Source organism: Grammomys surdaster, unplaced genomic scaffold (assembly GCF_004785775.1).
Source record: "Grammomys surdaster isolate TR1022 unplaced genomic scaffold, NIH_TR_1.0 125630, whole genome shotgun sequence".
Taxonomy (NCBI): Eukaryota; Metazoa; Chordata; class Mammalia; order Rodentia; family Muridae; genus Grammomys; species Grammomys surdaster.
This window is the reverse complement of record NW_021620469.1, coordinates 1,057,717-1,084,915: the sequence shown is the minus strand read 5'-3', so window position 1 is coordinate 1,084,915 and position 27,199 is coordinate 1,057,717. Positions and strand designations below refer to the sequence as shown.

General features: G+C 42.7%; 1 protein-coding gene and 2 pseudogenes across 1 annotated transcript; 1 reads left to right on the top strand and 2 right to left on the bottom strand.

Moving 5' to 3' along the window:
* Window positions 1–27,199, top strand: part of LOC114638808 — a 141,081-nt pseudogene that overhangs the window by 73,302 nt on the left and 40,580 nt on the right.
* On the bottom strand, window positions 8,829–11,175 carry LOC114638790 (annotated as a pseudogene).
* LOC114638787 (granzyme-like protein 2) lies at window positions 21,064–24,063 on the bottom strand. Its single transcript, XM_028787377.1, has 5 exons — window positions 23,988–24,063; window positions 22,648–22,798; window positions 22,192–22,324; window positions 21,709–21,963; window positions 21,064–21,297 (listed from the first exon to the last, which is right to left on the bottom strand). The coding sequence occupies exons 1-5, from the start codon at window positions 24,040–24,042 to the stop codon at window positions 21,145–21,147; spliced, it is 747 nt and encodes a 248-aa protein (XP_028643210.1). The 5' UTR covers window positions 24,043–24,063; the 3' UTR covers window positions 21,064–21,144.

The following is a 27,199-nucleotide window of genomic DNA, read 5'->3' as shown; positions in this document are numbered from 1 at the left end:
GCCAAAGTTTGAGGTAGGATGGCCAGCAGAAGACACTTTTGACCTATCATTCTTGAAGTTAAGGCTGTTATTTTACAGGAAGGACCAGGGTCTCACCCTGACCAGCAGCCCTACATCACTGTTTGGCAAGACCTGGTCCAGAATGCCCCTTCATGGGTGAAGCCATGGATTCAGAGACATAAGCCAGGCTCCCAAGTCCTGGCTCTCCAAGCGTCAGAATGCAAACTGAAACCAACACTTTCACCTGAGTGTAAGGCCTCGACCCCTCCAGCTCCTTCTAAGATTTATCCTGACATTGAGGAGCCCCCTGAATGGCCTAGTCCTCCTCCTTACCATCATCTCCCTGCCCCAGCCCCGGCTCCCACCTCAGCCTTGGCCCCAGTCCTGGCCCCCCCATGGTATAGAGAGGGGAGGGCCAGCCTCAGGAACCCGAAGCAAAAGAGAGACCAGACTCAACTGTAGCATTGCCACTGTGTGCCTTTGCCCCCACAACCCCAAGTGGACCCAGAACAACTTCAACCCTTACAGTATTGGCCTTTTTCTTCTGTCAATGTATATAATTGGAAAACTAATCATTCTTCTTTTTCAGACAATCCAGCTAGCCTGACAGGTCTGGTGGAGTCATTAATGTTTTCTTACCAGCCCACTTGAGATGATTGTCAGCAACTCTTACAGGTCCTCTTCACTACTGAGGAGATGGAGAGAATTCTGTTGGATGCCCATAAAAATGTTCCTGGCACAGGCGGGCAACCTACACAGCTACCCAATGAGATAGATGCTGGATTTCTCCTTAACCAACCTGACTGGGACTACAATATGGCAGGTAGAGAGTGACTGACAGTCTACCACTGGGCTCTAGTAGCAGGTCTGGGGGGGGGTGCAGCTAGATGCCCCACTAATATGGCCAAGGTGAGAAAAATCCTTCAGAGACCCAATTGACAAAGCACACTCAGTCAGTCAACAGGTTCTCCAGCACAAGAACAAGACAGTTAGACAAAATTGCAGCATGACCACAGCCAGTTCTGAGGCTGAAGGATGAGGCAGGTTTGTTTAATCCAACATTTCTTTTAAACCCTTTAAATTACATGCAAGTATTTAGGTCAGTTCTAGGTTGAGGAACCAACAATACAATAGATACAGCCAAGGAATAAACAAGGCAATATACAAAGTCCCATGATCACCCCGTGATCATCCCCATGATCACTCCTGTGATCACTCTTGCTGTTTCTAAGGGCTCATCTGGATGACAAAAATATCTGAGCCTACTTTCTTGTCCTAGCCCACAGTCATATTCATGCCTGAGGCCTACTTCTTTGTTCTAACCTAAGACTTGGATTTCTTACTGAACTTACTCCTCTCTTTTAGCCTAAAATTAGATTCCTGCCTGAACTTGCTTCTCTCTTTTAGCCTAAAACTAGATTCCTGCCTGAACTTACCTCTCTCTTTTAGCCTAAAATTAGATTCCTGCCTGAACTTACTTCTTTGTCATGGCCCAATGTCAGATTCCTGCCAAGCAGCCCCAAAAGCTCTCCTCACCCAATGAACCACGGTCTGTGTTTCTTGAGAGGTTAATAGAAGCTTATAGACTCTATAAGCCTTTTGACTCAACTTCTGAGGGTCAGCGGGTGGCAGGAGTTATGGCCTTTATAGGACAGTCAGCACCTGATATTAGAAAGAAATTACAATGTATAGAAGGATTGCAAGATTATACCCTGCAAGATGTAGTTAAGGAGATACAGAAAGTGTATCATAAGAGGGAGACTGAGGAAGAGAAGCAAGAAAGGGAGAAGAGAGAGAGAGAGGAAAGAGAAGATAGGCGAGATCATAGACAAGAAAAGAACCTGACTAGGATTTTGGCTGTGGTAGTAACAGAAAAAGACAGAGATAGGATAGGATTTAGACAGGCAGGGAACCTGGGCAATAGAGGACCGAAGCTGGGTGGAGGAAAAGAGAGTGGAGGAAAAGGGATATAGCGACACCTCCTGGACAAAGATCAGTGTGCCTACTGTAAAGAAAAAGGACATTGGGCCCGAGATTGCCCCAAGAAGAAGGGCAGGGCCCCCAAGGTCCTGGTTCTCGAAGAAGATGACTAGAGGGTATGGTGCTCGGACCCCCTCCCTGAGCCTAGAGTAACCCTGATAGTCGAGGGGATCCCTACGGATTTTCTGGTGGATACCAGAGCAGAATATTCAGTACTAAAACAGCCATTAGGAAAATTAAAGAACAAAAAGACTATAGTTATAGGGGCAACAAGACAAAAACAATATCCTTGAACTACATTGTTAACTGTTTATCTAGGAAAGAACAAGTGTCCCATTCCTTCCTGGTTATTCCTGAATGCCCTATGCCTTTGTTGGGAAGACTTATTGACAAAGTTAAAAGCACAGATTAAGTTTGCTCAGACAGGACAAGAGGTGACCTGGGGAACCCCCACCTCTATGATAGTGGTCTTGAAACTAGAAGAGTTCGGCTCCATGAGCCTCAGAACCAGCAGGAAGCCCTAGATATCAGTGAATGGCTAGCAGAATTTCCGAAAGCTTTGGATGAAACTGAAGGTATGAGGATGGCAGAAAGAGTCCCCCCCCCCATTGTGGTGGGACTGAAAGCCAGCACCTCCCCTATTGGTGTGTGACAGTATCCAATCACTCGTGAAGCCAGAGAATGAGTTAGACTGCACATGCAAAGACTGTTACAACAAGGTATTCTGGTTCCCTGCCAATTGCCATGGAACATCCCCCTACTGTCAGTAAGAAAGCCAGGCTCTAACAATTATAGTCCAGTACAGGATTTAAGAGAAGTCAATAAGAGAGTTCAAGACATTCATCCAACTGTACCAAACCCATATAACCTCCTCAGTTCGCTCCCACCAGAAAGGAGCTGGTATACAGTTCTAGATTTGAAAGATGCTTTCTTTTGCCTGAAATTACATCCTAGCAGCCAGCCTATATTTGCCTTTGAATGGAAAGATCCTGACACTGGACTGGTGGAACAATTGACTTGGACTAGGTTGCCTCAAGGGTATAAAATTCACCTACTCTCTTTGCTGAAGCTCTCCATAGGGATCTAGCCCCCTTCAGGGCTGAAAATGCTCAGATAACTTGTTACAGTACATAGATGATTTACTTTTGGTAGCATTAACTAAGCCTGAGTGCCTCCAAGGGACCAAGAGATTGCTGTCAGAACTGGGTGAGTTGGGATATTGAGCTTCTGCTAAAAAAGCTCAGTTGTGCAAGACTGAGGTCACTTATCTGGGATATATTCTGAAAGATGAGGAATAATGGCTGACATAAGCCAGGAAAAGGACAGTCACCCAGATCCCCATCCCCACCACCCTGTGCCAGGTGAAAGAATTTCTGGGTACCACTCGCTTTTGTAGGCTATGGATTCCAGGGTTTGCTACATTGGCAACCCCCCTATGTCCCCTCACCAAGGAGGGAGGGGAGTTTATTTGGACCCCTGAACACAAGAAAGCCTTTGAAGATATCAAAAGGGCCCTGCTCATGGCACCAGCATTAGCCCTACCAGACTTGACCATCAATATGTGGATGAGAGGGCAGGGGTCACCCGAGGGGTCTTGACTCAAACCTTGGAGCTATGGAAAAGACCAGTAGCATATTTATCCAAGAAACTGGACCCTGTTGCCAGTGGATGGCCTACTTGTCTAAAGGCCATTGCTTCTATAGCTTTACTTGTCAAAGATGCTGACAAATAAACTCTGGAACAACAAATAACTATTGTGGCACCTCACTCTCTTGAGAGCATTATCCAGCAGCCCCCTGACTGATGGATGACTAATGCTCGCATGACACACTATCAGCACCTGTTCCTGACTGAAAGGATGATCTTTGCCCACCCCACCCCCGGCCATTCTAAATCCTGCCACCTTGCTGCCTGAGACTGATGACTCCTCTCCTGTCCACCGCTGTATTGACATCATGGCAGAAGAAACAGGTACTCAAGGTGACCTGAAGGACCAGCCTTGGCCATGAAGTCATAACTGGTATATGGATGGCAGCAGCTTCCTGGTTGAAGGTAAGTGGATGGCAAGAGCTGTGGTGGTAGATGGAAAACAAGTAATCTGGGCGAGCAGCCTGCCAGAAGGAACTTCTGCTCAAAAAGCAGAACTTATTGCTCTGACATAAGCCTTGCAGATGGTGGAAGGGAAGTCCATTAATATTTACACTGACAGCAGGTATGCTTTTGCTACTGCTCATGTACATGGTGCAATCTATAGACAAAGGGAACTGCTGATATCTGCAGGCTGAAACATCAAAAATAAAGAAGAAACATTGAGCCTCCTTGAGGCTATCCATTTGCCTAAGAGAGTGGCCATTGTCTACTGCCCTGGATACCAGAAAGGTATCCATCACCAAAGGAAATCAGATGGCAGATTTAACTGCTGAGAAAGCTGCCAAGGGAACAATGATTCTGGCAGCCAAGGGTTTCAGAGACATTTTGACACTTGAGATACCAGTTTCAGGAACACTCCCAATGATTATCAAGTGATGGACAAATTGGGCTTTCACTCTGAGACCCCTTATGGAATAGTAGAATCCAAAGTCGGTAAATTAATCCTCCTACAAGAAGGTAAGAAATATATCACTAACCTACACTATCTGACTCATCCGGGAGCCAAAAAGTTAAAAGATGTGGTAAGATCTTCTAAATATTATGTTATAGGACTATCTGACTTGATAGAAGCTGTGGGAAAAAACAATAGAGCTTGTGCCTTAACCAATGCAAGACTTTCCATGTATACCATGGGAAAAAGACTGAACGGTGACCGCCCCGGAGCTTACTGGGAGGTGGACTTTACAGAAGTTAAACCGACAAAATATGGAAACAAATATCTTTTAGTTTTTATAGATACCTTTTCAGGATGTGTCGAAGCCTTCCCCACTAAAAATGGGACTATCAACATGGTGGCCAAGAAGATTCTGGAAGAAATTTTTCCAAGGTTTGGAATACCCAAGGTAATTGGGTCTGATAATGGACTTGCCTTTATTGCCCAGGTAAGTCAGGGATTGGCCACACAGCTGGGGATTAATTGGAAATTACATTGTGCTTATAGACACCAGAGCTCAGGACAGGTAGAGAGGATGAATAGAACCATTAAGGAGACCTTAACCAAATTAGCATTGGAGACTGGTGGTAATGACTGGACAGCCCTCCTTCCTTTTGCCTTGTTCTGAGTTCGGAACACTCCAGGGCAATTTAAGCTTACACCCTTTGAGATTTTGTGTGAGGGACCACTGCCACTTACTGAGGTGGGCAGAGTGTATGATCCTGATGCTGTTCTTTCTAAATCCTTGTTCACCCACATGAAAGCACTTGAGGTGGTCCAGTGCAAGGTCTGGGAAGAACTGAAAGGGGCCTACAAGACCAGAGATCAGAGTGTGTTGCACCAGTTTCAAGTGGGAGATACTGTCCTAGTCCTGAGTCACGGACCTGGTAACCTTGAGCTGCGTTGGAAAGGGCCATACTTGGTACTCCTGACCACCCCTACAGCAATAAAAGTAGAAGGCATTTCTTCTTGGATTCAGGCCTCCCACATGAAGAGAGCTCCTGAGCCATCTAAAGATGGATAGGAACTGGAAAAGACTGCTGATCCTCTTAAGCTGCACCTGTGCCACAGGCACCCTTCAAGTGATGGGTGACAATCCCCATGCCCCCCGGAAACTGACCTGGCAGGTCTTATCACAGACTGGACATGTTGTTTGGAGTATCCAAGTGTGTATCCCCCATACACCTGGTGGCCTACTCTAGAGCCTGACTTTTGCCAGATGGCTGCCAGCCTTGAACACTGGGATAGTCCCCGACTGACCTACACTCAATCTGAGCAAGTAGGACCCAATAACCCCTACAGAGATTCCATGGGGATTCCCCAGATAGAGGGACCAGGATGCTCCTACCCTGGAGCACGTGCCAACATTGCTGGGACCCCTTTTCATATCTGTCCCCGAGATGGGAGAGACTTGAACAAAGCAAGAACATGTTGGGGGTTAGAGTCATGTTATTGTAAAGAATGGGGATGTTAAATGGGGGGGCACAGGATACTGGATACACCCTGTCTCTACTTGGGACTATATCTTTGTAGGAAAAAGGACCACTCCGATGGTATGACTAGCCTACAGTGATGTGAAAAGTCAGGATGGTGTAATCCACTCAACATCACTTTTACAAAGAAAGGAAAAGAATACTGAGATGGGTGAAGGGAACACAGTGGTGCCTGAGATTATATGTGACTGGACCAGACCCTGGTATAGTGTTCACCATTAGGCTCAAAATAGAGAGCCCCCGAGCTCAGTCAGTAGGCCCTAATAAAGTGTTGCCTGAACCGGGCTCCCTGTCCCCTGTCCCAGCTCCACCTGAGAAAGATCCTGATATTACAAAGGCTCCCATGCCTGGTAGCTTGCCCCAGCCAGGGAACACTCTTACTTTGCCTCAACCATCAACAGGACAAAGGTTGTTTAACTTAGTCCAGGGGGCTTTTACTGTGCTTAATGGGTCCAACCCTAATATGACAGACTCTTGTTGGCTTTGCCTCACCTCAGCACCCCCTTATTATGAAGGTATTGCGGCATCTAGAACCTTCAATATTACCACTAGCCATGATGTTTATGCCTGGGGCAATAAGAAAAAATTGACCCTTACTGAGGTCTCAGGAAAAGGAACCTGTATAGGAAACCCACCAGCTGCCTATAAACATCTATGTAATGAGACTCTTAAGAGCTGGAGAAAATATGGTAGTAGATATTTAGTGCCCGAGATAGATAAATGGTGGGCTTGTAGTTTAGGATTAACTCCTTGTGTGTCAACTTCTGTCTTTAATGATGCCAAAGACTATTGTGTACTTATACAGGTAGTCCACCAGGTCTATCATCACTCAGCCAATACCATTGAAGATGAATTTGATGTATGCCCAAGAGGTTTTTGGAGAGAACTTATGTCCTTGACTTTGGCTGTTATCCTAGGACTAGGGGAAGCTACGGGCATGGGGACAGGAACCACTGCCCTAGTACAGACCACTCAGTACTTCCATCAATTGAGATCAGCTATGGATGAAGACCTGAGGACACTAGAACAGTCCATAACCAAGCTTGAAGAGTCCTTAACTTCCCTATCAGAGGTAGTCTTAAAAAATAGAAGGGGATTAGATTTGCTGTTTTTGAAAGATGGAGGGCTGTGCACCACCCTCAGAGAAGAATGCTGCTTTTATGTTGACCATTCAGAGGTGATTAGAGACTCCATGAACAAATTGAGAGAGAGTCTAGACAAGAGACAGAGAGACAGGGAAGCTCAATAGGAATGGTTTGAGAGCTGATTTAATAAGTCACCTTGAATGACTACTCTGATATCTTCCCTTATGGGACCCCTTTTAATCTCACTTTTGCTCCTAACTATTGGTCCCTGTGTGTTAAATAAATTAGTTACCTTTGTTAGAGAGAGAATAAGTGCTGTTCAGATTCTGATGCTACGCCAACAACACCATGCTTTACAGGGTCAAGAAAGCTGTTGTCTCTGCTTTCTGTTTCACATTTTGAGACATTTGTGAAAGCTGAGGGTAGTGGAGCATGCTTGGGGTCCCAGCACTAGGGAGGCTGAGGCAGAAGGATCACGAGTTGGAAGTCAGTCTGAACTACACAGTGATATTATGCCCAAACCACACTGATACAAATAAAGATGAGAAAAGACCCATTTAGTTACACAGGTATAAACAACAGTTAGAAAAACAAAACAATACAAAGCAAAATACTCACCCATGTATCTGTAATCCAACTCAGATTCTTTAATTTTAAAAGATCCTTTTAGATTTCTTAGTGTTTCCCCATCCCAAAGGTAGAATAGAGTTTATAGTCAGTCTTGTATTTTGAAAGCTATTGCTGCATCTCTCCTCTACTGTGCTGAACCTGGAAACCCAGAGGAGAGGCGAGCAGGTCTGGAGGAGGGTGGAAGTGCTGGGTTCCTAGTCTGAGGCTCGTACTGGCAGTAATTTTTCATGGTACAGTAGTCAGAGGGTCACAGCATTCATATTACCCCTCTTTCTGCGTACTAGCCCTCATGTGTGGTCTCATCCCCTTGAAATGCCACAGAACTCTGTAGTTAAAGCATTGTTTCCCATGACTAATGACAATGGGACCTTTGTCATTTAAGCAGATAGCAGTCCATTTAGAAGTTCACCTAACTCAGGAATTCTTCTGAAAGGCAAGATCTTTGAGGAAGATGGCAACTTTATGTGAGTGGCTCAGAAGTAGTTCTAGAACCACCATGCTAAGTACTAGTACACAATAAATACTGGAGGGCCTCTTCCCATTACAGGCTAGTTCTGCCTTGTGATTATTTACAGAAAGTGCTGATACTCTCTGTGGTGACTTCTGCAGCCACAGTTATGGTTCAAGGACTTCTGAGGGCAGCCTCTCCTTTAGCTGCAGGTGCAATATTGAGAGGATGATGGCAGGGTAGGTGGTGAGGACATAAAGATCAACAACCATGTGAGACATAAACATGCAATCTGCTATGATGTGTGGAAAGATGCAGTGGCTAACGCATGGGGTTTGTGGACAGAAGAGCTGAGTGACAAGGAGGGAGAAAATGAGAAGACAGGACAGTGGAGGCAAAGAACAGAACAGTGCTCATTACCCTGGTGAGGAAATCTTACTGTACACAGCCATTCATGTTAGTTAGTATTCAATAATCCACAGTGGCACACTCTGTGCCAGGAAGTCAGTTGCTAAGATGGTTAACATGGCAAGAAGTAGCTCAGATCAATTCTTCATCGAACATAGAGAGGGGCTGAAAGTTTAGAGCACCAAGTGGAGTCACAGAGCTGCAGGAGGTTAGGTCTTTATTGAGGTGCTTTGCAATGAACAATCCATCATCACAGACTTTATCTTTGAGATGGTCTTGGAGACAGGCTTCAGGCAGGATTGGGACAGGCTAAGAACAGGCTTGGGACATGTTTTGTTGAATTCAGGGGTTATCAGAAGAGCTCTGGCTTGGAGACTCTGACACACACACAAGTCAGGCTTTTCAGCTACTTGCCATTTATGACTCTATTAATCCAGGGCACATATGAGGAAATTTGGGTGAAGACTGCAGGAGGCTTTGCATCTCCATGTCCATAAAATACAATACCATGGGCCACCCCAGCACACAGGAGTGGTCCTCTGGAGTCTCCCTGTATATTAAAAAAACCAGACTATGAGCATAGATCACGTTCCCTCAACTACAGACCCCTCATCAGCTAACTCCATGGGGAAGTAAGGGTTGCAGACTCCCTTTTGGTTTTAAGTTAGGAAGTTAATGACTGAATTTTTTCTTCTGGCTTTATCCCATTTAGATGGTCTCCCTTTGCTCCCTTCATTTCTGTTCTGGAGTTTCCTGGGAAGGTTCAGGAAGGGCTTTGGCATAGGCAGATGGGAAGAAGATGGATAATTTCAGTTCCCAGAGCCTAAGGGCTAGCAGCCTAAGAACACAGGCCTTAGTCATTGCCATGGAGAGATGCTTGGCCCACATTCTCCATTGACACTGTTGCCTGATGTGGGGAGGAAGAGCAGTGTGTACTCACCCTGTTTGCTGATCTTTTCTTTCTCGGACTTCCCATGCAGACCTGGAGGTTATAGTCTTAATGCGGATAGTTCTTATAGGCCTCCTTATCCATGATTCTCAGTTTCACCTCCATCAGAGTATCTGAGGTATGTTCTGTCACTCCAGTTCAGCCCCAGACAGCAGCCCAGCACATCTTTCCAGTTTTGATAAATTCAGGAGAACTATGCAGGGCAATTGTATCCACAGTGGGAGTCATCTTAGCTTTCTTTTGAAGCTTTTGAAGCAAGGAGAGAGACAGAGAGAGAGAGAGAGAGAGAGAGAGAGAGAGAGAGAGAGAGAACCAGAGAAGGATGCTTGGACATGGGTCCTTTCCCATTGGCAAATCATGAGCTCCAAGGGTGACAGTGATTTCTCTGTTGATAGAGAAAGAAGCACTAATAAGGACTGGTGTTAGGGGGACAAATCCTTCCAAGGACAAGGACACCAGGGTCTTTCTTCTCTAACCCTTCTATAGGTAGAGCTTCTATAGCAACTGGAGATGGAGCTCGCAGGATCAAAGCCTTCTGAGAAGGACAGAGCTAATGGAAAAACAGGACAGACAACTCTTCCTATACCCCAACCACAGTAGTTGGATTGAACCCATAGCTTTGAACATGGTAGATAGGCATTCTATATTAAGTTACACCCTAGCCTATGTCTGAGCACTGGTGACACTAGCACAAGACAAGAGCTGTAGTTTTGTCCCAACTAGAGCCCTATTTAATGTTTAGACCTCTGAAAACAGAGATTACAATTAAAATGAATGTTCTTTTGATTCCTTTATCCTCTAAGTATAAGGGGAGCCAGTCTGGAGATGAGCAGGGCATAGAGACTTCCTCAAGCCTCTCCTGTTTTGTGACACTGGCTCCTGCATTTCCTCACAGGAAGAGAAGCCTCTTACCTTCCTTTACAGTGTGGAACAGTCATCACAAATTGGCAGGTTATAAGAAATCCATCACAGCTGGCTGTATAATTTCTTTCAGTGCTGATTTCCAGATGGGCCATGTAAAGGCACGAATGTGGTCTAGACTCAACACTACAAAAAAATTTCTGGAACAAAGAATCCCAAGTTCTTAGTCACAGAGTTTTAAGACAACCAAACACAGCACTGGTAAAAGAAAAAGAGGTAAACCTGCATGACTGCTTCAAGCCTACCTCACCTCACATGGGGCTCAGGCCTATTCACATGTCCTTTGGTCTATCTTTCTCACTGGTCCTCCCTGTCCACCATCATCCTTCATTCAGAGCACAATGTCCACTCATGTTTCTGGGCTTCCACTTTTTTAGACATTTCTCCACACCCTCCTCCTGTCTTCCTGAATGCTTAGGAAAGAGCTGCCTATCAGAACAGAGCATTTTGATGAAATGATGTGAAGGAGAATTAGCTTTTCATTGTTCCTTGACCTAGGGATTTTCCCTGGACTATGTCAGTTTAGGATCCTGCCTTATATTAGGGTCTCTGTTACCTAAGCTAACAAATTTAGGCAGGTTGCTCAAAACTCAAAGATTAGGGCTATGAAGAGAAAACTCACTAGCTCTAGCTCCAGCAGGCAAGAGGAGTGTCATCAGGAACAGTAGGGGCTACATTTTGCCAGTGTTGAAGCCTGAGATGCACTTCTTGTGTGTTCCTATCCTGGTTCCTGTTTTTATAGATACAAAGTAGTAGAAAGGAAGGGCAGGAAACCACAGATCTGGCTTGGACCAGCTTTATTTTCCTTATCAGAAATTCTCATTACTCAGCCCACTGGGAGTGTTGAATCTGTGGCCATATTCTGAGACTTTTGCATCCCATGATGAGGTGGCAATTGCACCCTTTAAAGCAGCTCCAAAAAGGAAGGACAGCAACACAAAGGGAAGAGAATCTTGATCAGGGATCATGGACCTGTTCTTGTAAGCATCCAGGTATTATTGTCGGCTTTGAGACACATGCTACATATGTGTAAAGACTCACCTCTGTCATTGTAGCACAAACACAGGCATCTGTAGTATATGAACATATGGGTGAGAGGGAGTACATTTTGTTTACAAAAACTGGTGGTGGCCAGATTTAGCTTGAAAGCCACTGTTTGTGTTTAAAAAGTGAGAGGAACCACAGTGTGAGGGCATCTCATCTTTATTCAAATAAGTAGGAGTTGAGAGAATGTGGCTGTGAGGGTTAAAGGTGTGGGGAGAATGTGTTGAATACACAGGATGCAGGGCATGACCAAGATCTTTAGTCAGAGTTTCTTAAGCATCCTAATGCTGTGACTCTGTAATACAGTTTCATCATCTTGTGGTTGCTTCCAGCCATAAAATTATTTCATTGGTACTTCATAACTGTAATTTCACTTTTATGAATTGTAATGTAAAATAACTTATATGTAGTATATCTGATATTCCCCACCCATAAATGGGTTGTGACCCACAGGTTGAGAACAGCTGCTGTAAGGCATGTTCTGATCTAGTCATACTAATAATCCCTTTGATAGATGTTGCAGTACACATTTAGGGAGAACTCAATGGACTTTCAGGATATCACAGAATAGGACGATCTTACATTTAATTTGTTTCCAAAACTTGTTCTTTTGAATTCCCATTGCATGAAGAGAATACACAATGGAATGTTTAAAGTACCACCTCTGTGTTCCATAGGAGGTCTCAGGCTTGCTAGCTATACATGGAATGTCTCCTTGCTTGAGAACAATGTCAAATCTGTGCAGATCAGTATTGAGACTTGTTGAGTTCATCTTTTCATGTGTCACTGGAAATAAAACAAGGCTCACACTTACATAGGAACATACCATTGGTTACAAAATTTATTCTTCCTTAATTGCTTACAATGTGAAATTCTGTGCATGTTTGACTAACTGACACATTGTTACATTTCTGGTCTGTTTTTCTTAAGACATCATCAACTCTGAGAATTACTTTTTCCATTTTAGAGATGAGGAAATTGAGCCTTGCCAAATGTCATAGTCACTTAAATATCAGAATTTGGTCTCAAATCAGTTATTACTTGACTCCACTCCAATAATCTTTCTTTGTAGAAGTCTCTTCCCCTGATTGCAAAGAAAAAGTGACAGGAAGAAATCACAAAGACGCCAAGAGTATCAGCTCACCTCTCCACAAGCTCATTTATAATGACCTTAGAATAGACCTCATGTGTTGCACTGCTCACATATGCTTTTCCTTCTCAGTGGACCCTTTTGAATAGAAATCCTCACTGGAAAAAAGAAGAGAGGACATTTTCTGTTATAAGTGATAAAATGTAGAAGTTGTAGGTGTGAGATGATTTCTAGGGCATACAGAGTAAACCTGCCACTTAACCAATATCACCCATGGGTGTCTTCAATGCAAGACAAGGCTATGGGTGACCAAGTATTTATAGCCAGAGATCCTAGTGTATACTTCCTGACTCATTGTGTCTAAATACTCAAGAACACAGGCAAAGAAAATGATTGGCTTCAGACATTATTTTTGATCTAAGTAAGAATGAAAATTTTTTTTAATGATGAAAGCAATTTATTGTGAAGAAATTTTAAAAAGATATTATGCAGATTAATATAGTAACTAAAACAAGCACTTTTTCAGATTCAAAGACTATGCATCTTAATGAACCATATAATTGGACTTGGTGTTCTGAAATCATGGAGATTTGCAGAAAAATCTCAGGTCTGGTATAAAGAGGTGTGGACTATCACAGGAAGCCTCAGCTAGTTCCCAGGCTTGAACCAGACAAATCAGACCTCTTTGCATAATAGACACTGGGTGCCTTTAAGGAAAGTTCTTGTTCCAACTTTATCCTTTTGTATTTCATTTCTTTAGTTCCACAGAGCTACTAAGGGCTGTGTAAGCAGAGTGACATGAATTAGAGAAAAAAATAGATCTGATTATTCTTTAAAATTACTGTGCACTGGATTTGATCTGATAATTTTTGTAATTCTTCTGGGAAGCCCAGTTAGAGGACAGGTTTTGGAGATGGTTCACATACAGAGTCCCAATGAACAGTCCTGTGATCCAATTCCTGAATACAGATGTAGGAGACACATAGTCACCAATTGGCACATCCCTGTAGTGGTTGAATGATTCAGGAAATGATATTATGAAAGAAACTAGTGAAAAATATCACAACTGTTTCTACTTACCAAAGAGTAAACCAGGGATAAGTGATACATGGAATTATCCAGGCGTCAGTGCAAATAATGTGCTATTGAAGGATACAGACAAGGTGATTCCTGCTGCATCTCCCTTTGGGATATCTATTTGCATCTTGGAGAACTATAGTGGAGTATTGTAAGCTTAAGTGGGTGGGGACTCTAGCTAAAGATGCTCTTGGTGTAGTTTTATTGTTGCTGCAAATGATACATGTTTGGCAGCTAATAATCTGGAAAATGGGTTGACATTCATCATAAGGTGTAGTAATGTCTATTGAAGGGACCAAATCATGTCACACTGATGGTATCATGTTCATTGGGCTTAGAGTGCAGAAGGTAGCACATACTGTAGACACCTTGAGGAGTCACACTCTTGCCTCAAAGTAGGGGTAAGGACATTTACTTTATGGAAGTGTCCATGGTCAGTGATATTTCATAGGTCAAGGTATCCCTTCCTATGTAAGGTTGTTGGATCTGGCTTATCCATCTCTAAAGTAGAGGTAAAATCTTCCATGGGTGTTTGGATGGGAAGTTGACTGAGAAAGAATAGTCACACAGGATATCCCTTGTTATAGCATACAACTTAAAAGTGGATGTTTTGATTCATATAATCCTACTTGGTGGTATCATGGAAGACAGTGATGTAAAAAAGTTTAAAACCAAAATAAAACCATCCCCATACTTCTAAGAAAAACCACCTAATCTATAACTATGGAGACAAGTAGAATCCAAAATCGTATTTATTGACTCCCTTTCCTTTTGGACATGTATAGATTCATGTTCAGCTGTGGAAATAATGAGAGCTGTCTTGACTTTCATCTTGTCCAAAGACAATTAATTTATTACATTCCAAATGTTTGATATTAGAAATGTTATGCAGTAGTATTGTATTTATAGCACTGTCATGCCCCCTATCTCTCTGAAACTCCTTTCATGCTATATTTTGCATAGCCTTTTCGGGAATCCCACATGGTAGTGGTAAGGGGATAAATGAAGTTCTTCAGCTCCATTTTCACATCCATTTTCACATCCTCTTTTCTTATCCCTTTGGTTAGTCTATAGTTTTTTTTTAAATTGGTAATGGAGACCATTACTATTGGAGAGTTATCAGTGAGCATGTTTTGTTGACTCTTGTTATTCTGTTATGTTGTGTACCACCCACAACATATACCCCACTGACTATGACTTACTAGTTTAGCATTGTTTATTATTCCTTCTTTGTTCTCCTTGAGTGTGGTTGACCCTTTCACATTAAAGCTTTCCTTCAAGTGTCTTCTGTAAAACTGTATTTGTGGACAGAAATGCTAAGATTTATTTTATTCTGATATATTTTTTTCTCTTTATCAATTGTGATAGATAGTTCTGCTGAGCATGATAGTCTGAGTTTTCATCTGTGGTCTCTTAAAGCTTGAGGAACATCTATCTTAGACCCTGGGCTTTCAGAGTTTCCAGTGAGAAGTTAGTATTATTCTAATGGGTTGTTATCACCGAAAGTTTTTATATCATTTTCAATTTTATTATATTTTTGTGGGGTATAAGAACTGGAGTTGGCTCACAGACCATGTGAAGCTCAACAAGAAAAAAAACCAAAGTGTGGATGCATCAGTCCAACTTTTAAGGGAGAACAAAATAATTATGGAAGGTAAAGGGATGGAGGGACCTGGGATGGAAAGAGGAGGCCAGGGAAGGGGGGGGAGGATCAAGTGTGGGAGGAGCTGAAGAGAAGTACAGAGGGTCAGAAAATTGAACAGAGTTGTGTAGCAGTGGTGGATGGGGAACTGGGGGTAGCTACTAGTATGTCCCAGATGCCAGGGAAGCAAGAGGTTCTCAAGACACAATGGGTATGACATTAGCTGAAATAACTAACAAATGCATGAGAACCTGTAGAGAATATATCCAGTGATGAGTCACAGCTTCCAGTTGAGGGATGGGGCCGTTCACTCATCTCAAAAATTTTAACCCAGAATGGTTCCCATCTAAAGGATATGCAGGGACAAAGAGTGGAGCAGAAACTGAAGGAAAGGCTATCCAGAGGCTGCCCCACCTAGGGATCCATTCCATCTGCAGACACCAAATAGAGATTATAGTTCTGACACTAAGAAGCATTTGCTGACAGGAGGGTATAGGTGTTCCTTGAGAGGCTCTTCCAGAGCCTGGCCAATGCAGATGAAAATGCAGATGCTTGCATCCAATTATCAGACTGAGCATGGGGACTTCAATTGAAGAGTTAGGGGAAAGAACTGAAAGAGATGAAGGGAATTGCAAGCCCATAGGAAGAACAACATTGTCACCCAGAGCTCCCACGGACTAAACTACCAACCAAAGAATACATATGGAAGGACCCATGACTCCATCTGCATATGTAGCACAGGATTGCCTTATCTGGCATCAATGAGAGGGGAGGACCTTGGTCCTATTTAGGCTTCATGTCCCATTGTGGTGGGATGCTAGGGCAGTGAGGCAGGAGTGGGTGAATAGGGAACACTCTCATAGATGCATGGGGAGGGGGCATGTGACAGAGGGTTTGCAAAGGGAAGAACAGAAAGGGGGAAATATTTGGAATGGAAATAAATAAAATAATCAATAAAAAAGAATCTGAGTTGGCACTTGCACATAATTCATAAATTTAGCTTTTTCATAGACTCTCAGAATTCTGTCTTTCAGTCCATCTGAGGTTTTCTCCTTAGGGGACATAGCTATTGAATTGGTTACTTAGTAGTTAGACATACTGTCTGGATTTTTCACATTGTTTGTGTTTTTCTGATAGGAACTGGATATTTTAATTTAGACTGTTGGCTGCTGCTTTTGGTGGTGGTGGTGGTGGTGGTGGTGATGGTGGTGGTGGTGGTGGTGATGGTGGTGGTGATGTATGTGTGTGTGTGTGTGTGTGTGTGTGTGTGTGTGAATTTCTCCAGTAGGCTTTAATCCTAAAGTGGCATTACACTGGGTATCTTGGGGTGTCTGAAGGGATGAAGCCTTGGCTGGGAATCTGGGTCCAGGGCAGAGTGTCCTATCACATCCAAGTCTGGTCTAGGCCACAGCAATCCTGTAGAATGGCTGGGTCTGAAGTCAGAGGAGTGTTGTGAGATGGTATTACATTAGGGATAGGCTGGGGTCATGATGGTGTAGAAAAACACACCTGAGTTGAAGAACAATGTGATAGAAAACTTGGGGTGGTGTGGGCTCAGACTTTTGGGAGAAGATCACTGATCTCAGTGTAGATTGTGGTAAGGAACCAGTGATCAGCCAATAGAGATCAGGATCTTGACTGGTCTGACGAACTCACCAGAGCTGGTGTAGCCATGTTGAAGCTATCTTGATTAATCCCATTCCTACTGTTGATTAAATACTAAGGGTGACTTTCTGTGCCTGAGATGAGGTAGGTGACCTCCAAGGAGCTATTGGCTGTAAATGGTTTCAGGGGGAAGCAAATCAATAGATTTCCCCATGCTCTCATGCAGTGGTTCTCAACAAATGGGTCTCCACCTCTTTGTGGCTAGAATGACCCTTTGACAGGGTCACATATCAGATGTTCTTCATATCAGATACTTACATTATGATACATACCACTGGCAAAATTAGTTATGAAGTAGCAATAAAAATAATTTTATGGTTAGGCATTACCACAACATGAAAAAATGGTTTAAAGGGATACAGCATTAGGAAGGCTGATAACCCATTCTCTAATGGATGGACCCACACCCATACCCAAATGTGAAGACTAATTAGACTTGTGGGTCATAAGAAGAAAGCCTTTCTTGCTTTAAAGGTTTCCATCAAGTAAGTAGCTATTAGTGTGATGTCTCTCCCCATGTTGTGACCCGAACCTTCTCTCTTGAAGCTTTCAGCACCCTTTCTTTAGCCTATGATTTGACCTTAATACATCATGGATAATTTCTTTTCTGGTACTGCCTACTTGGTGTTCTGTGGGCCTTCTTACCTGAGTGAGTCTTTCTTTGTATTTGGGAAAATTTCTCCTATGAGTTTACTGAGAATATCATGCATGTTTTTGATCTGGAGTTCTTCTCTGTCATCTATATTATAAAGATGAAAAGAGCATTTGTAAAGGAGTATATGGTGGGAGCTAGATGGCAGTAAATGAAAAACGCTTATGATTATAATGTATACATGTGTGGACTTCTCAAAAGTAAAGCAGAATTAAAAATCAATTAATAGGGATTCAATAGGGGCTGCAACAGAACTAAACAAAGAGCTCTAAAGAGAAGAGACATAAATATCTCGTAAGAAACGTTTTAAAGTCTTCAACATCCTTAACCACTTGGGAAATCCAGGTTAAAGACACTTAAGATTCCTCTTACTCTGTAATTTTAATTTTTTCAAAACTTGGTTTTAATGATGATTCTTAAATGCTATAACCTCCATTGTAGCCCACCATCAACATGAGGTACTGGAAAAGATAGGATAGGATGAAGTATACCTGTTTAGAAAGGCTTTTTGGAGCAGCTCCTGTCTATGTTGTCTGGAAATCAGCAGTTGAGTTCATAGATTAGCAGGCAGCAGCAGCTCAATTCAATCCAAAACACTTCACAGATACACCAGCAGTCCAGTTCCATAGAGTGGGATAGCAACAGCAGTGACATGACCTAGTAGGGACAGCCAGGTCTCAACCTCATCTGCATCAGCAGGAGGGGCCCAGAGGGATACCAGGAGAAGTTCTAGGCTGTGCCTCTCTCAGGGAAACTAAGTTAAGTGAAGACATGACACCCACAAGTATTGCACAGCTAGCTGAACCATCAAGCCATGCTCTATCCCTGCCATTTCATGGAGTTCAATTTATACCCTCAAACATCTTGTCTTCCATGGGCCTTGCCTCAGCATGTATCTTGCATTGGTACACAGCCCAAGTCTAAGGAAGCAGCAAGAAATGGCAATACAGCACAAAAAGTTTAGAGCATGTTTCTCTCTATGAAGTCCTGACAAATGCCACTCAACTATGCAAGATAAGGCAGACTAATACATGCATATTCTTAGCATAGAATCCTTTATCATGAATCCTTTCACATGCTTGCTTTAGTAGAACTTCCTTTCACCTGTGTCTGCTTCAGTGAAACCTTTCCTCACAAGTCTGTCTGAGCCTTTCACTCCTGTGTTTACTTTCATGTGTTGGCTCCAGCAAAATACCATTCAACTGATTTTCCAAAGAACCCTTACATTTCCACTTCATTACTCCAGAACAATGGCCATTATCAAGATATGAACAATAAATGCTGGTGTAGATATAGGGAGAATGAAACTCTTTACATTGTTCTTTGGAATGTAAACTAGGTGCAGCTAGATTAGAAATCAGTTTGGAGATTTCTCAAACTCTCTACCCCTAATAACAACAACAACCCCCCAACAACAAAGAACTCCTACCACATGGTCGACCTAAGTCACTCCTGAGCACTTATCCAAAGGACTCTATAATCTCTGATATGGATATCTCCACATCCATGTTCATTACTGCCATATTCACAGTAACTAAGAAATGGAAGCAGCTTAGCTGTCCATCAATTGATGAATAGATAATAAAGATATGCTACTTATATTTTTTAAAAGAAGGAAACATTTCAGGAAAATGTTTGAAGTGGGAATTTTATTTTTTCTCAGTGACATAACCCAGGACTCCAAGCACAAACTCTGCACGTCCTCTCTCATATGAGGATTCTAGCTATATGAGTGTATGGTTTTGTGCGTCTGACATGGAGTAACTGTGGAAGCCAAGAAAAAGCAAGGGACAGCAGAAATTACCTCCAAATGTGTAGCAATAGTAAAACATAGACAGTAAAGAAATGGAATACTGAAGTAGAAAGGTTTAGGCAGTAAGAAGGCGGGGGCTGAAAGCTGAGGGTGTAGGTTGGGGGGAAAATTAACCGATATAAAAAAAGTATAAAGGAATCATGTCAAAAGCCAGATGTGCCCAAATGTGAAATATCAACTTCTCTATTTGGATGGTAACCAACTACCCTGTAATCAGATTCAAGACCCACAGCACGGGGATGGAGGGGATCAATGACTGGTACTGTAGACCTGGCTAATAACATACAGGGACATAAACCTCCCCTTCTGATGAATATTGGGGTAAATGTAGAGACACACAGGGGCCCAGGATGCACAAGTAAGTGGTGGTTGTGGGTTCCCTAAACAAATCACTTAGTCCACCCCTTCTAAGGCTCAGTGACTCTATGGTGAGAGCATGAGAAGTACATAAGTGCTAGAAGACTGGGGAAGGGATGTAAACTCCATTCTCTAGACTGCATACAGTTATGACAATCATCAGTTCAAGTCAACTGTAGTTCCCAGCACTGGGCCCATCTAAGACTAGCCCAATTGATAACCACTCAAGGAAGTGGTAGGGGCTTCCAGGGTGCCACGCTTGATCTCTTGAAATATTGGCTATTGATAGTTTCAGGATTGGGAAGAGGAAATCACTGTCTTTAGTTGAGTATCCACTGCTGAGCCAACCAGTGTCCAATTTACACAGATGGTCATTGTTAATCTTATTGGGTTACAAAATTAAGCCCATGGACATGAACATGAGAGACAGATTTGTGAGGATAGCCTAGGGTGTCCAGTGATGGCACGGAGGTGAGAGTGGTTGAGAATGTGCAGTTTGCATGTAGTATATCTGAAAATTTGTTTTTTTAAAAACGGTATCAGGCTGCCTCCATGACTAGGTTCACAAGGAGACTAAGACAGTAATTTTTCAGTGGATTGTTCATGACTCCAAGCTCACACCAAGGCTCTGGGCCAAAATATATTATATGAGAGGTGCTGACCTGGCCCTGCTGCAGAGGAAGTGAGTCTACATAATGGTCTGGGCATTCAATATTTTGGTACCTTTCTAAAGTTACTGATCTGCATACAGGGGCTATCCTGTGTCACCTTCTGAGTCCCTTTGGATAAGGTTAAGAAAGGTCAGTACAGTTCTAAGATGAGATGATAACTTGGTAGAGGGGCCTACCTGGAGCTAGATGAGGGTACCTGGGGGAGTCTCAGGGAACAGTTGACTTCCCAGGACCATAGATAATCCTTAGAGGCACAGGGAGAGTGAAGTAAAGTCTTTTGATCTTTCTCACCCTTGGTAGCCTGTTAAATGTCAAAAAGAATTAGAAAGAAAGAAGGCATCCTTCTCAGACAAAGGCAGGACATTCCAGGACTGAAAGTATTGGCTTTTGTATGTGCTGTTATGTTGGGGTCAGTGCACAGATTTAATTCCCAAGCTTTAAGAAAGTATCGGAAGAGAGAAATAATGAAACAAAGAGAGAGAGTAAAGAAGAAGGTAATGTATAAAAATATTTTAAGCTCTCCACTCATCGAAGAGAGCAACACCATCCCTTTCTTGCAGACAGATTTCTTTATTAAGATTCAGATAGCCATACCCCAGGATTCTGGACACTGGCCCAGACACAGGTTTTGTGTTCTAGGGTTGTTCTAGGAGTTTCATTGTTTTCTGAATCCAAGGCATAAAGCTAGAGATTCTTGTGAATACCCGAGGAGGTGTATATGGACAGAAGCGATAACTGACAATGCCCTGGGCCACTCCATCACACACCAAGGGTCCCCCAGAGTCTCCCTGTGGAAAGAAAAAGAAGAAATATTAGTACATAGTCTCTTTTCACCTCTTTCCAGACACATTTTCTCCCTGTTCTTCTCTGTTCCCACATAGGCCTGGGTTTTAGGTGGGAAACATTAAGTGTGCCCATTTATCTCAATTCTGAATAAGACCAAATAGACAGATTCTGTGAGTCACTAACTAATGTGTCCCTGTCTGGCCGTGTCCTTCTTTCAGGTTAACTAGACTTAGCTCTCCTATTTTCCCATGATGAAAGGACAAAAGATTGGTTAAGGGAAAATGCCAGATCCCCATATGTTGTTCTTTATATATTCTCTAGACTAGCTGTGGTTGTAGAGCTGGAGACCTGGCTGTGTGTGTTCAGTATTTCTTTGGCCCTTGGAAAACATTTGAAGATGCTTATGTCCTTACCTCAGAAGTAGACTTTCGGTTATTGGGATTTCCCACACATAGCTGGATGGAGTTGTTGTAGTTTGTGGACCTGGCATAACACTTCTGGCCGTTTTGAACTTCTTGATCCACTTCTTGAAGTGTTTTAGGTGAAATACAATTGGGCAAGATTCCCCAACCTGCCACTGTGCACACCTGCCCAGGCTTCACCCGATCATGGCTCTTTGGAAGAGCAATAGTCTTCACAGCACTATTGAGTTGAGCTTTGTGTTCCAGCTGGTCAGAAAGATGAAGAGATGAAGAATCAAAGTTCAGATCTGGCTCTCTCAGCAAGCTTAAACCAGGGATGAGGCTGCCTGTATCTTTCCCATTTTCAAAGACCTCCCCACCCACTCTAGGCACATTCAACTGGGGTGGGACCAATAGATCATCCACCTAGTAGAGAAAATAGAAGTAATACACTAGTGATCTAAGGGAGTAAACCAGACATCAGTAAAATAGTACCTTCAGGAGCATGATGTCATTAACCCAAGTTTCATAATTATAGTTCTCATGTGGTTTGGCTTTAAGGACGGGAATGAACTGGGTGTTTTTCCATTCCTGGATATTGTGAGCACCTAAGGTTACATTTATATGGCTGTGAAAAGAAGATTGGTTAAGTAAAACACAGGAGCAGTGAAGAAGTCCTTGAAAGGCAGGTTGAGGGCTCAGCCTAAGGCTGAGTCAAATAGCAAGACATTTATGGGGAAGTTCTTTCTTAGGTCTGCAATAACAGCACAGCCATTCAGACCCTTCTCTGACAATATCTGGTCCTAAATTGATTGGTTTTACAATCAATTTAGGTCAAATAGGATAGAGTTGGCTTGTGCCTCACCTTTGACTCTTCATGTTTAGGGACAGCCAGGATCTGTTGTTATTTGATCAGTCCCAGGCTTCAATGACCCAATTGCTTCTCCTTACCTTCCAAAACAGTGAGCTGCTGTCATTACGATGTCTTCTCCCACCAGGAAACCACCACAATTACTTTGAAGTGAATTGCTATCATAAAAACTTATGTATGCCATGTAGGGCCGGGAGTGAGGTTTGGACTCTTTACCCCATATGATTTTTCCTAAAAAAGAAAATTTATTCTGAATCTTTGTGCTCATGGAAACTGTGCAACAGTCTTGGAGGCTGGAATAAGGGATATTACATGTTTGAAGAGTCTGTAGACCTGATGTAGATGGAGAAAAGATGCTTTTGTAGGAGTGATCACACAACAAGAAATGGTGCTAGGATGATGTGAGGGATCACACAGAGTCTGCTGCATGACACCTCACTTTCCCCTAGTATCCAATTTCTTTTTGTCATCATGATGGTGTCAAGACTTTGCCTTGAATCAAATTAATCTCATGTATACATTAAGGAAGAATTTAGCACACGTTGTCCAGCAGATCAACACACTCAAAACAACTACAGTTATTCCTGTGTCTCATGATTCACCTGGTGGCTTTCTCCCTTAAGCACTGGGTTCTGCTCCAAGTAAGCAAGTTGGATTATTGAGGTAGAAAACTCTGGCTGCTTTTCCTCTATTCTGATTCATGAGACATAGTAAGTACTTCCTTAGAGATGAGATTGTTGTATAAACACTGAAAATCTGTCAAATGTGCTAAGCAACTAACTGGGAGGAGGCTTCCTAATGTAGTCTGAACTTCAGCATAGATTTGTTTTCCTAAGTTGTTGAAATAGCCTTCAGGATGAAGAAGAGAGGACACAGGACTAGTAGGATTGTAGATAGGAGGGGAAATGGATTGGAGAATCCTGTGTCTGCCTGTTTCCATCAAGCTGTGGAGAAGGGATGGAGCCACACTTTGCTGGTTCTGCTAGATTGTGGGTGTTATGGTAGACCTGTATGGTTTAGAAGAACAGAGATAAGATCAAGATGACACCTAGAAACCTGAGTAGAAGAATTCTTCTTGTCTTGATCCAGGTGGCAACACCTTGATAAAGCTGCTTGGTCTTAGGTTTGTGCAATTGGAACTTCCAGCCCTCATTTTCAACTGCAGCTTTCCAGTAGGGTCCTATGATATTTTATAATTTGTCACTTTTAGATGATTTAGATATCACCAGGTACCACTGCAAGTAGTTCATTGTAATTTTGGTGCCCTATTTATCCTGTGCTAGAGCTGGGGCTCAGCTAACTTCTCAGATGAACCAAGTCAGGAGTAGATCTTAGGTACAGCCTGACTAGGTGCAATGCAAGCAAGTGTCAGTGCTAGAAGCCACATGCCACAACTCTAGGAATGTTGATGGTTGCTTACCTCCTTCAATGTTGACTGGTAGGACAGCCAGCAGGAAGACCAGGAGGAGGAACATCCTCTTCAGGGTCTGACCAGGTCTCAATTGGTCACTTTGTCATGTCTCACAACTTTTAAACCATCAGGTGAAGGAAGATGCTCAGAGACAGAGACCTCTAATTTCCTGTGTGATAGTTAAGATCTGAGATCTTGCCACATCTGTGTGGTGAATGTACAGGAAACACACTGCAGTCAGTTGCTGGTGAGCATGACCACATTCCCCACATGGATGCTGGAAGCTGAGAAGGGTAGAAGAGCCTATTGAGGCCTTCTAAATTAGACAGAGGGCAAGTCTCCTCTCCTTTCAATGCTCGGAGAGCTGTAGTAAGATGTCTCCTGTATTGAGTTTGTGATCAGGTAATTGTCTCATTTAAAAAATAACATCTCTACATCTCATAGTACTCTCTTTTGGGAGGATTTTTCCTGTTGTTTTTTGTTTTGTTTTGCACAGGACTTTTGGTTTCAGATTTAAGTTGGATCATATATTAACATACCAAGAGATTTGAACACTTTTGGGATAGAATGAATAGTAAAGATTTAAGATGAAATGCTATTGGGATGTTGATGACAGTGTCAGGAGTTAAGAAAATGACTGAATGGGAGCTGTATAGGAAGGGTTTGACAGGCAAATGGTCAGTGTCCCATGCTGTAAGTACACTGTTGTCTTCCTCATCATGACATCTCAACGATCTCAAATATTTTATCACCAAAGTAGTTAGTGTCACAAAAGTAGAGACAAATGGCAGAAAGAAAACTGTGCTGTTGGCGCTGAGTCTTGGCATTTATAGTGTTCTACACTATCAAGGCAATCTGGTCCCCAGCGAAGACTGAATATGATGTCGGCAAAGCTCTTTACTACTCACTTCTCTGTCTCTGCTGTGCAATTAGCTGTGGTTCATTTTGCAGTTCTCTATATGCAGATGCCTGGTTGATGTCAGCTTTTCAATGTAAAACTCAAGTCCGTTTCTTCTTAGAATGCCAGAGTCAACGGAAACTACTGTTCCCAGCAACCTTGTCATTTCATATAAAACAAGGAGACTTCTGATGCAAGCTGTATGTTGTCCTCATACTGACTTTGCATCTTCTGTCATACCGAAGCTCACATATTCAAATACATTCTCATTTCATTGCCCTCTCAGGGGATACTACAGGGATTATTGTTATTATCTTATTACTCTGTTACTTTACTTGTATCCTCTTCTAGTCAATTTGCAAATGATGAACACATAGCATAATGACAGAGTAACTAGGAAATATCTGTGTGATACTATACATCTGCTAATACAAAATCCATAAGGCTACACACAAAGAAAATAAAGATGCTAGATTATGATGTTACTCCCACAACCTGATTATCATGTGAATGCATCTGGTCCTGTGCTGTCACAATTTCCACTTTTGATTTCTTATATCTTGATAATGCTATCACTTTTTCCTGGTAGTTAAGTGTCTTTTGAGTCACTGGGACAGGCTCTTGGGCTAGCCTTCTTCCTCACACATGGCTCACAGCCCCATATCTCAGGGCTTTCTGTGAACTAGTTCACACTGTCAAGTAGACACAATGTGAGCATCCTTCCTGCTCCCAGAATTTATCGCTGTTCTGACAAAGGGCTGGGGAGTCTCTGCCTGTGCTTGGGCAGCATGTGGGAAAGGAAGTTTGTTTGCTCCTGTGAGGATTTCACTGATAAATGTGTAACTGTGCATTAGGATTTTGTGAGTTGAAAGAATGGAAATAAATGGGGTTAATCTTTTAATGGGATAGTGTATGTTTATCTACAGTAAGGTCTGGAAGGTAATGATAGAAAGGCCAGGAAAGATGCATGAAAGCAATGGGTGGAAAATTCTCATGTTTGATGGAAAAATGAATCACTGAAGTCCTCCCATGGATTCCAGTTGACTGTTTGTAGGATAAACTCAGACAAGTGTCCAGGCAATGCAAGCTCACTCTTGTTGTGTCTTACCTTGCTCTCTCTTTTTCCTGCTCATTCTTCTCTTGAGATAGCACTTCTAGGTCCTGGTCATTCATGACTTCTGTTTCTTTGCTAAGATCACAGAGGAGCAAGAGGCCCATGCTAGGCTTCTTATAGCTACACTTGGAACTTCTCTTCCTGGGCTTGGAAAGCTGAAAGCTCACCAGGAAAAGGAGCCCTTAGCAGTACATTACCTGAGCAGGGGATGGTGTTGCCAACCATCTCCTGGCAGCAGCTTATTTCACTAAAGATATGATCTTTTTGTATTCTCAGAGTCTGTTTAAAATTTTCAAAAAATATCACCAGTGTAGCAAAAAGTAGAAAGTACAAGTTTGGTAAATATAGCTGTTTTTATTAGTAAAGTGCAGTCTTCTACAGCTATCAAACAACATTGTTCTTAGACGTTTTTCATCTTTGTGTATGGAAATACTGACCATGTATGATAATGCTGCCCCATTGCTCCTTCTGTCTGACTCTGTTTGTGTCATGATGAATCTGTGGGAGACTTGCATAGACACCAGCATCCTGAAAAGGATGCTTTCTCATGATTCATACATGGTCATTACTTTATTGGCCATCCAGACCTTTGTAGATAGTAGGCAAGACCTATGCATATTCAGGACTATGGTGGGGCCTAGAAAATGAGGAGATTGTAAAAACCAGATCAAGAACTGGGGAGAGGATGGGGTATAAATCCAAAGCCCGAGTTCATCCTTCTGTCCTGAAACCCTAGGATGACTCTTCCAGGAGGAAGTTGGCCCAAAATGTCCCCTAAGAGCTATAAGAGATTGACTTGCCACAATTTTGTATGTTTTAGAAGAAAACAAGAGAAGCAATGGTTTGTTGTTGTTGTAATCTTTTTTGTTTTTTATAAGTGGGAAATGTATGTTCACAGACTTAACTGAGAAAGGCCTAAAGCCTTGCACAGGTCTCTCTTCTTCTTTCCAAGGAATCTTTGGTTCTGCTTTCCAACTGCTGCCAGTGCCTTTGAGCTCTGCTCAAGCAAGCTCAGAAAAGCTATGCTGGATTTACCCTATGCTGCCAACTGATGATGGCCTTTTGAAAAGTGCTGATGCACCTCTCAGGAGATGTGAGAAAACTGCTTAGGATGGGGATCTCAGACCTGATGAGAAACAAGGCAGGTTGAGGCCAAATTGTCAGGGGTTGCCAAGCTCCTGGAAGTCCAGTCATGCTGGAAACCACAAA